The sequence below is a fragment of the Bison bison genome, unplaced genomic scaffold, assembly GCF_000754665.1.
Source record: "Bison bison bison isolate TAMUID 2011002044 unplaced genomic scaffold, Bison_UMD1.0 scf7180017864236, whole genome shotgun sequence".
In the NCBI taxonomy this organism is placed as follows: Eukaryota; Metazoa; Chordata; class Mammalia; order Artiodactyla; family Bovidae; genus Bison; species Bison bison.
The window spans coordinates 3,267,763-3,278,604 of NW_011494808.1; the positions used below are offsets into that span (position 1 = coordinate 3,267,763).

Genomic DNA, 10,842 nt, shown 5'->3' on the forward strand with positions numbered 1-10,842 from the left:
TTGATAGCATCCTTGGAGGTATTAGCTAAAATAACAGTTATGTAAAAGTTATAAACTGTGAAAGTTGCCATAGGCATTCAAACATTTGTTGAATAAATGAAGACAGTATTTATTATTGTTAGCATTTGTTTAAGTACAGAAGGTGTGTAACGCAACACCAATTTTGGAAGCATCTTAAATACCTTTTACTTTTTTGCCATCTGATATGGTACTTTATTATTGGACCAATAAAATTTGTTTCACAAATAAATACTTATTTTATGAATATTTATAAATAAATGCATGCTGCATCCTAAGTCGCTTCAGTCATGTCCGATTCTGCAACCCTATGGACTGTAGCCCACCAGGCTCCTCTGACCATGGGACTCTCTAGGCAAGGATACTGCAGTGGGTTGCCATTTCCTTCTCCAGGAGATCTTCCCAACCCAGGGATGAAACCTTCGTCTCTTATGTCTTCTGCATTGGCAGGCAGGCTCTTTACCACTGGCACGACCTGGGAAGCCCCTATAAATAAATGGTTATGTCCAAAAAACAAATTTTAAGGACGCTTTTAGGTAATGAAGTTGAATTTTTAAACTGAGAGAAAAGAACAATGATGAAGATTCAACAAAATGGCTTCTATTGAGTATTACTCAGTAAAATTAAAATATGCTCTGTGTCTACAAGAGCTATCAAGGTGAAACAGTGCAAGGGGTGAAACTTCTCAACACGTTAATAGACCAGTATTGACATAGTCAGTATTCTTGACACATAGTGAGATTTTCTTTTCCAGTTTGCAAAAATCTATTAAAAGTGATAATTTTCACTAATGTTAAGGGTGTGGAAAAGTTAGAAACCTCATAAACTAAAAATAAAGAGATACAGTTTTTTAATTGAGATATAATTGACCTATAACTCTGTAGTAGTTTTAGGTGTACAACATAATGATTTGACATGTGAATGAAGGATACATATATGTTGTGAAATGATCACCAGAGTAAGTTCAGTTAGTATCCATCGCCACAGAGAACTACAAAAACATTTTTTTTTCTTGTGGTTATACAGCTCTTCTTTTGAGCAGTTTGGCAGAATGTGTAAATGTTTAAATCAGAAAGAAAATAGGATTTTGAAACCTCATTCATTATACATCATGATACTTGGAGATTGTTTATCTTCAGACCATCAATTCTATTATAAAAAGAAAAGGTTTGAGACCTGAGATGTGCTGTCTCAGCCAGTTAGGAGCTAAATTTCTTGCAGGTTCTTTTTTTCTTTCATTTCTGTTCTACGTATTAAATCTGTAATGGTGCCTCGCTGGATTTTGATAACCATGTTAATCTGTTTTTCTTCCGCTCTCAGGGAGAAGCTCATTCGTCTTCAGCATGAGAATAAGATGTTGAAAATCAACCAGGAGGGTTCCGACAATGAGAAGATCGCCTTGCTGCAGAGCCTTCTGGATGACGCCAACCTCCGAAAGAATGAGCTGGAGACAGAGAACAGGTGAGGGCGCGGCGGCCACTCCACTCACCGTGATTGATCCCTTCAAACACTGCTGCAGGGGCTGCAGGGGCAAATGATCTGAGCTGCAGGGGCAAATGAGAGTGTTCTCCTCCATCTCATTTCACAAGTGCTTTTTCCACTTACAGGCAGATTTGCCCAAAAGGGCTGTGTCTCTGTGATAGAAGCCCCCCCCATCTTCAGTTCTTCAGGCAAAATGATACCGAAGTCCTGCCGTTCCCCCTTCCTAATCACTAATTAAAACTAGAAGCTTAAACAGCCTGCCAGTGCAGGAGACATGGGTTCGATCCCTGGTCCAGGAGGCCCCCACGTGCTGAGGACCAATGAAGACCGTGCACCACAACTCCTGAGCCCGTGCTCTAGGGCCTGAAGGACATGACTCCTGAGCCCGTGCTCTAGGGCTTGGGGGACACGGTTCCTGAGCCTGTGCTCTAGGGCCCGGGGGACGCAACTCCGGCTCTAGGGCCCGGGGTGCACACCTGCCGAGCCCGTGCTCTAGGGCCCGGGGGACGTGGCTCCTGAGCCCATGCTTTAGGGCCCGGGGAAACGGCTACTGAAGCCTGAACGCCCTAGAGCAGCCAGAGAAGACTTGGCAATAAGAACCCCACGCACCACAACTGGAGATTAGCCCGCACTCACCACAGCTAGAGAAAGCCCCCACGCAGCAATGAAGACCCAGCGCAGCCAAAAGCAAAATTAATTCATTAAGAATAAATAAAATCTTTAAAAAAAAAACCTAGAGGATAAAATAATGTCACCATTAATTGACAGTCTTTGGAGACACTTTTACTTCGTCGTCATGATCAGATTAATAAGTTTGCCTTGTTTAGACAAGCTGATGTTTCAAAGAATCAGTTGGTGTAAGGAAAATAGTGGGAACCCTCATAACGAATTGATAGAGCTTTCTTTTTTTAATCTGTTTGAAATCATCCATCTTATGAATAATTCAATTATTTTGAGAATTTGGAGTCTGCACATCTAATAAGCACATCACTTTCCTGCTTGTAAGTTGTAAGTTTTCAGAGTATTGCAGTAGGCAGTCATTCCAACTACTTTTAAAAGCAATTCTTACTCTGGCAAGGATTACTTTAATATTTTGTTGTGACAATCTTCTGATTCTTTTCCTTTTTGGAAACGTTTCTTAGATCCCAAACACATGGTGTCTTTTCTTTGTCTTAGAGCTGTGATATTCTGTCATTTTTTGAGGGATTTGACATTTTTATAAATAGTTTCACAGTTTATGTGGTATTACAGATTCTTTGCTTATTATGCCTGATAGATTTGGCATTTTCCAGGTATGAGTCAGTCTTGGGAGTCAAAATTGTTATGACAGTTTTACATACTCTACCTTTCTTCCTGTGACTTTAATTTTTAAACCTGCTGAGGGAGAATCAGCAAACAGTGTACACAATAGGGTGATTTATTAGAGCGTAATTGAATATAAACAGAAGGAGATATTTGCATATCAGCTCTTAGGAGCAGAGATAATGAGTACTTTATTTAAAAAATACTTAGAAAAAGTGGGAAAAGAGAAGGGAGAGGAATGAGAACAGTGGAAAATAGGTGGCAATCACGCAGAGCCCAGGTGAGAGCACCTTGATTGACCCATCCATCCTCGGCCTCCACTGTATCTTAGTATCTTAGTCAGGAGAGCCTTGGAGAAGGCGATGGCACCCCACTCCAGTACTCTTGGCCTGGAAAATCCCATGGACAGAGGAGCCTGGTGGGCTGCTATCTCTGGGGTCGCACAGAGTCAGACACGACTGAGTAACTTAGCAGCAGCAACAGCAGCAGCAGGAGAGCCTGCTCCCGACACTGATTTCTTGTCAGGAATCAACACCTGCTACATCTTCTATCACACTTGCCATGTCTTTCACAGGCCTTACTACAGCTTTTCTCCTTAAAAACAGAACGACTACTTGACATTCGTACTGTAGCACTTGCACGTCCAGATGACTGGTTACCTCCAAGTGCCTCTTACTTACAGCTGTGTTGGTTTATCAGATTGCAACACGAGTAACTTACCTGTGGGTCATAGCCATCTGTGGGTTTTATGACCTGCCACAGTAATAATAATAGCAGCTAGCATTTATTAAGCCACTGTTTGTTCCAAACACTGTGCTGAGTGTTTTAAACATGTGGTCTTACTTTACTAAAGTTTTGCAGATGGAGGAATTCGGACTGAGACCCAGGCTACCTGACTGCAAAGCCTCTAGTCCACCAGTGTGTCTTCTGCCATATTTGTGAAACATTCTCCTTCCCGTCGTCCCCCTTACTGGATGCTTTTCCTCTTAGGTGAATTGTCGTGTGTTGTCTTGCTGAGTTTAATAAGTACTCACGTTACCTGGTCTCTGCCTTAACCTGCCAGTTGCCAGCACTGGACTAGAGCCACGCAAGCAGAGTTTCAGTCCCACTGGGCCTTGCGGCTGTGTGACCGTGAATCCAATTTGCTCACGCCATTCCTCACCTTAGAAGGAGAGCTCAGCCTCCAAAGTCCTCTCCAGTTAGTTTTGCCAGTAAGTTGGCATTTGTTAAAATCCGTGATACCTGCTGACCCTCCAGCAGTATTAGGAGAGGCACGAAGGATCCAGAGTAGAGCCACGTTGGAATCTCTGACCCACGAGGTCGGCATTACAATCCTCACTTCTTTTGTCGGTGAACTTTCTCATACATATTTACACACATTTTATAGCTTCATACACGTGTGTACATGCTTGAGCTGTACTTTAACTAGTATTTTAGACTATGTGTTATGACATTTACAATGGCCTCCACCTAGTAATAGTATTTGTTGACGAAATAAATTTCAAAAATCGCTAGGATGGAAAGTTGAAATAGTCTTAGAGTTTGATATATTTTCCCTATTGCTTCCTGAGAAAATTAAACAAAGTTACAGTCAGTTATGTACTTATGTACCTCTGTTCCCATATTGAATATGAATTTTCATATAATTCTTACACTGAGTGGAAAAGCAGATTCCTTCATGTGAAAAAATACCAATTATTATTATAGGTTTATTATATCTTTACTGTGATTCTTACTAAATTATAGCACCTGGAGGTTTCTAATAAGAATTTCTTGTTGAGTAAAAAAAATTTCATGCCGAAATTCTTGGCTGTTTGGATTCTAGTCATTGCCCTGTTTTGTCCTTAATTGGGGGGCATCTGACTTTTCCTAAAGTGTTTTTTACTAGACCTGCCAGCCCCATGGGAGCATCCTGGACTTCTCTTCCTCCCCTCTTTACCATGTTCATGGTTGATCACTTCCCCTTCCTCAGTTCTTCTCAGCTTCAGGAGCAGCCCTGGCTCGTTCCTTCTGAGTCCCTGGTTCCTCTCCAGGGTGAGCCGTCCCTTCCGCCCTCTGCTTGGTGATCTGCTGGGGGCCTTCCTGGTCTCTTGTGCGCCAGGCCGCACTTTCTGCAGCCACTGTCGTTCATGCTCACGGCCCCAGTCGTCGCCAGACGGCCCCAGGGTCCGCTGTGCCCTCCTGCTGGGCACCAGTTGCAAGGGTCCAGCCGTTGTAACAGGCATTTCCATCACTCAGTTTTCAACAAATAGCAAGCAAGTTTCTTTGTGCTGTGGCTCAGCCTGTTCCTCCTGCGTTCCCTTTCGTGGTAAGTGGCTCTTGGTTGCTGAGAGTACAATCCTCGGTGGTTTTTTGCTCCTTCTGTTCGTTTATGTCTTCTGTGCATCTCCTCCTCTGACCCTGTCTCTTTCAGGGAAGCGTAGTCATCACTGCGGTGGCCTCCGCCCGGGCTTCCTACTTCCCTGCTGCTCTCCGCCTTCCAAAATGATCTCTTCGACTTGCATGGCACCGTGATCTTTCTGAAATACTCTCGGCTCCTTCAGCATCACCCAAGACCCACTAGTCCCCTGACCGTTGCAGCCTAATGATCTATAGAGAATTTGTGGAGACAGAGCTCCAGAGTCAGCATTTTTAAATTCTGGCTGGGCTCTTTTCCCTTGCAACCAAATTTTAGGTGCAGTTACAGGAAATGGCAGCCTAGTCCATTATTCTTGCTTGGGAAATCCCATGGACAGAGGAGCCTGGCGGGCTACAGTGCATGGGATCACAAAGAGTCGGACACAGCTGAGCGACTGAGCCCAGGATAAATGAAAACACACTTGAATTTCACACAAGGTGGCCCAGCCTCTCCTCTGGTTACATCTGCAGCCTGCCTTCCCCTCATAATGTCGTTATAACGTAGAATTCAGTCATATAATTCCTGAACTCATTGTGCCTGCTCCCTTTCTGTGCACTGTGGACGTGCTGAATTCTCGGTCTCGAATCCTCTTTCCACCATTAACCACACAAGCATTTTATTTATTGTTCTGGTCTCGGTTCAGGTGAGGCCTGACCCCTCCACACTATTAGGTGCGGTCCTCACTTCTTTGAGCAGTTCTCACTCCTCTGTATACTTCTGTGTGCTGTGTTGAAGTATTTATCTTGAATTTTATTTGTTTACATTTTGCCTCCCCAAGTGCAGTTTTTTTGTTTTTGGCTGCACCCAGAGACTTGCCCGACCTTAGTTCCCTGACCAGGGACTGAAGCTGAGTCCCTGGGAGTGAAAGTGCTGAATCCTAACCACTGGACCGCCAGCGACAGCCCACGAGGACCTTTTAGCACTGCACTGAGCACTCACTTGAATAAGTGTATATTGAAGTGAATTTCAGACGAATATACGTGCAGAAGTACACCAGCTCAACACAATGTGTGTGTCAAACACTGCAATGGATGTCATCGTCAAAACTTCAAGCTATACAAAAATAATGAGAAAAGTGAACTGCTCCAACTGTAATATGAGAATTTGTTTTGCTCATTATGTGAAAACCTAAGGGAAAAGGTATAAGTTCAGTCAGAACTTGGAAAATTAATGTACATTTGATTCCTAGGCTGGTGAATCAAAGACTCCTAGAAGTACAGTCACAAGTGGAAGAACTGCAAAAGTCCTTACAGGATCAAGGCTCAAAGGCAGAAGATGTAAGTCTTACTTTTTATACTATGAGTATATTAAAAGTATACTATATACTTTTAACTATGGTCCAATAGTTTCATGATGTTTAGAAAAGCTGTAACTTTTTTTTTTGATGGTCTCTATCAACATAATTGTGATGATATTGGTTATAGAAAAGAAACAGTGTTTTCCTTTTACTAACATTGCTTATAAAAAGACTAGACAGTGCTTTTTGTCTCAGATTCACCCTGCTGGGAATTAGAAGTTCATTTGTAGTTTTTAGCTAAGGTATTGGGCTTTTGTGTTCCATGGATGCTCAACTCAGTTTTCAGAGTATTGATTTTCCTTCTGGTCAAAAAAAAAAGTGCTGACACGATCTCAGCATGCTCAGGTAGCACTGTTCGATGGAAATTTGGTTTTATGAAAATGATGCCCTTCCTAGAATCCTACCCTCTCCAGGTTTATGAGTCCCTCTTTCTGCCCTTGCCCTTGGCCACACACACGCACGCACGCACGCGCGCGCTCAGATAGAAGCTCGCTGACCTTTTTTCCCTCTGCCCGTGTGTCACAGCCCTGCCTGTTTGGCGGGTGCTCGCCTAGGATACAGCACGGATGTGGAGGCAGAAACAGCTCCTCCTCCACCTCCTTCTGCTCCCTGCCCATCAAGGTGCTCACGCGGCACGTAGCAGTCAGTCTGATGAAGGCGTGCAGCAGTCAAGTTTTACAAATCCTGTACATTTAATGAGCTGTGTACAATAGAGCTACACTTGCAGAGTCCTCAAAAGTGATGTGAAGAGGGGATAAAAACAATGTTCATGACCAGTCTTTGCTTCCATCAATTGGTGATTTTTTTCTCATTACCAGCGTAATCTGGCTTTTGAGTATAAACCTGTTTGGTTGTTCTCGTTGGAGTCATTCTGGGCGCTCCGCGTCAAAGCTGTAGACCCATCCAGTTCCATCCAGCCTTAGTAATGTAAGAAGGTGTGAAGACAAAACAGTATTATTGCTCAAGGCCTCAGGGTGTGAGATCCGAAAGCTCATCCGTGACCTGATTTCTTGGGTTTCTTAAGCACCGTCTGGGTTATGCTGGCCACGTGCTCTCTGAGGTCACAGGTTGCAGCTTATCCTCTAATTTGTTGTTCTTCTTAGCTCCCCACGTGGATTCCCAGTTCCCCAGATTCTCACCAGCATTTAAACTACCTCATTCCATTATTAAAATGGAACTAATTTACTTTTATCCAGAACACTAAATGCCAAGCAGAGCCACCATTCAGGTGTGAAAATACTAGTAAACCTCACCAAGGGGGTCTTAGAGGTGAGCCGAAGTGACGTCTCTTAGTTCAGTGGCACCACTAGGTCCCTTAAACTGAGGTCAATGTAATCTTGGTTTTGGTCTTGGAAACTGAGGAGACTTCCTGTTGATCTGCAGAGAGGAGAAGAATGTGTGGGTCATAGGAGGTAAACATGGCAAAACATCAGTATCTGCTCAGCCTCAGGGCAATAACCGCTATACTTGTTTCTCTAATATTAAAACATACAGAAAGAGATTTATTCTACAAAAAATAATTTTACATGGCCTGATTAGATACCGCTGTGGGAATGAAATCTAATTAAATACGTTGCATGTCACTACTTCAAGAGACGATATTTCAGAAATGAGTTGCCAACCCTAAAAGTACTGTTAGCGTTAATTAGTTTATTTGACTGTTCAGATGCTAATGAGATGTTTTGCTGTAAATTCCTGAAATTCCTCTCAGAGCGCTCTCCTCTATAAAGATTCAGATAGAAGCTTTCCTCACTCTCACGATGTGGAGGAACACGTGGGCCCCGCCGTGCGGTTCTTGCCCAGCAGATGTTTGATGCTTTGTCTTCTGTCTCCCACTCAACCTGCAGTGTTGCCTCAACAAACATGCCATGCACAGAACCCCTGCCAAGTGAGATGCGTCCTCTCTGAAGAAACACATTTTCCGCTTATTTCTGTTATCAAAAGCACAGTCCTATGACCTAAGGCAGAGTAGCATGGTTTGCACATTTTTATTATTATTTTTATGTCATTTATTTTTAGCGTGGAAGCAGAAAAGCATTGGTTCTATCCAGGCATATGGATAATTTGAGCTAGCCACAGTGTATAAAACTCCAGAGAACAAGACAGGATGAGATCGTAGAAGAAAGAAAAATGTACATTTTTTGAACAAAATGCATATCTTTTACTTCTGTTCATGAATTACTAAATCGTTCCTTCTGTTGGCTGCTGTGTATGCTTCATACTAATGTGTCCTCTCTGTCTCTTGGCATGGTCTCTGCTCAAGGCTATTGTAAGTATGGCTTCCTATTCATTTCTATATATTGAGCAGTGTTTTGATTTATGCATTATCTGCCATCATAGTTGATGTTGTTGAAATTTTAAATTACGGGGCTTCTATGCAAAATGAAGATAACCAATATAGGTTTATGTCCTTTACAATTAAGATATTTAAAGGATATCAAAAACCTAATAAGTCAGACTGACAGGAACTCGGCTCCTTTCTCTCCCCACCACGCTCCTACCCAGTGTCATAACTGGTTTGTTTTATAAAGTGTTCTGATGCGAGCTTGCTGCCACGGTCTGACCCCCTCCTGTCACACTTTATGAGAGTACCAGTCTTCAGCTGGGGAGGCATGTGGCCCAGGAGGCGGGGGCATGAAGGCCGTGCGTAGACGCTGGGCTCTGCAGGCCTGGGCTCTAGTGCGGGCTCTGCCCCTGGAAACGCCCGGGCATCCCTCAGCCCCCAGAGGGGTTGGTGGCACCCACTGTGGTGAGGTTAACACAAGTCAACACCTGTGACAAGCTTCAGGGCCGTGCCCAGCCAGGTAACCGCTCTCTTTTGAGAGATTAAATCATCATCTTACTTCCTGCATACTGTCTCAGAATAAACATTGACAATGAATTTTGCTTAGAACCTAATCAAAACATGAGTGCAGAATGAAAGCTAAGATGTTTTTTTAAAATGTGTTCATTTCACCCTCGGCACTGGAGAAGGGACAGCAGTAATCAAAAGCCAGCAGGATTGTTGTCTTTCTCTCTGCCTGGGGGACACAGTGGTGAACACTGTGGCCCATTCACCTGGCTGCAGTTGACACACTCAGCAGAGCAGGGCATCTGAATATTGCAGGGCTGGCTCAGAATGGGCCGGAGTAAGCGATTACAGCAATCATTATTGAGTCAGGGGGCTGAAACTGGAAGCGCCCGGTGTGAGGGGTGTGTCCCCCCATGTGGCTCTGCACTGATTGGACAGTCTGTTTTCTAAGTCCGTATTATTTGAATTCAACCGAATTAATTATGTAACCATGTATCTCAACATGGACTGCTTCATAAAATTCATTCATAATATGTACCCCGCTAGTGCTGAGTTTGATCATGAAACCTGGCGGTCCTATATGGAATGCCATTATTCTTTGCTTATTTTGCGTACGTTCTGATCTCCTGCATCTCAGGAGACTTTTTTTTAATACCCAGTCAAAGCTGCATTCCCCAGCATGTTAAACGCTGTGGCTGACTTTTCCTTCATTTGCGCGTTCCATCATGTAAGTTATTTGCAGCCCGCGCATATCAGGAATCTCGGATTGAGTCACTCAGTGTTTGCATGAGTTGGTCCCATGACGCACGGAAAACAATAGCGTGGATAAAAAGTATCTTGCGTATGTGTTTGTCACTCAGTTGGTTCTGACTCTGTGACCCCATGGACTATAGCCTACCAGGATCCTCTGTCCGTGGGATTTCCCAGGCAAGAATACTGGAGTGCATTGCCGTTTCCTCCTCCAGGAGATCTTCCCAACCCAGGGATCAAACCTGCGTCTCCTGCTTTGCAGGCAGATTCTGTACCGTCTGAGCCACCAGGGAATCCCAAAAAGTCTTAGGGAAAGTCTCTTGCTATTATTAGACTTTACCTGCCTGTTGTGTCCAAGAATATTAGGTCTGTACCTGAAGGACTTTTTTATTCATTTCCCTGGCTATAGAGAATTTAGATATGCAGTTTGGGGTTTTTTTTTATACTGATTGCTATCACTTATGAGCTGTTGTCTCCCTTATAAGAGAGAAACAAACTTGGGTACATCGTGTGTTTTCAAACTTTGACCAGAGAACTTACTGAGGGCTTGCTCAGAGTTACTTGCCACCCTGAACAAGTACTCTTCATTTTTTTTCTTTAAAGTAATTAATGTATTCGTTAAAATGTCAAGTAATAAGCTATTTTCTATTTTCCATTTTCAGTCAGTTCTTCTAAAGAAGAAGCTTGAAGAGCATCTGTGAGTATAAAAGCCGTTGCAGCCGTTGTCGGGTTGTCCAGAGAAGCAGAAGTGTTTTGTGTTGGTGGTTACAGAGCATCTAGGCAGGGGCCCGGGTGGCCCTCAAG

At 43.5% G+C, this 10,842-nt stretch overlaps 1 protein-coding gene across 1 annotated transcript in view; it reads left to right on the forward strand.

The window, feature by feature from the left end:
• The window catches only part of HOOK3 (hook microtubule-tethering protein 3), a 92,139-nt gene that overhangs the window by 63,252 nt on the left and 18,045 nt on the right, over positions 1–10,842 (forward strand). Inside the window, exons 16-18 of the mRNA XM_010846449.1 lie at positions 1,339–1,479; positions 6,390–6,477; positions 10,701–10,735. Of these exons, the coding sequence (XP_010844751.1) occupies positions 1,339–1,479; positions 6,390–6,477; positions 10,701–10,735 (264 nt within the window). The remainder of the gene's footprint in view (positions 1–1,338; positions 1,480–6,389; positions 6,478–10,700; positions 10,736–10,842) is intronic.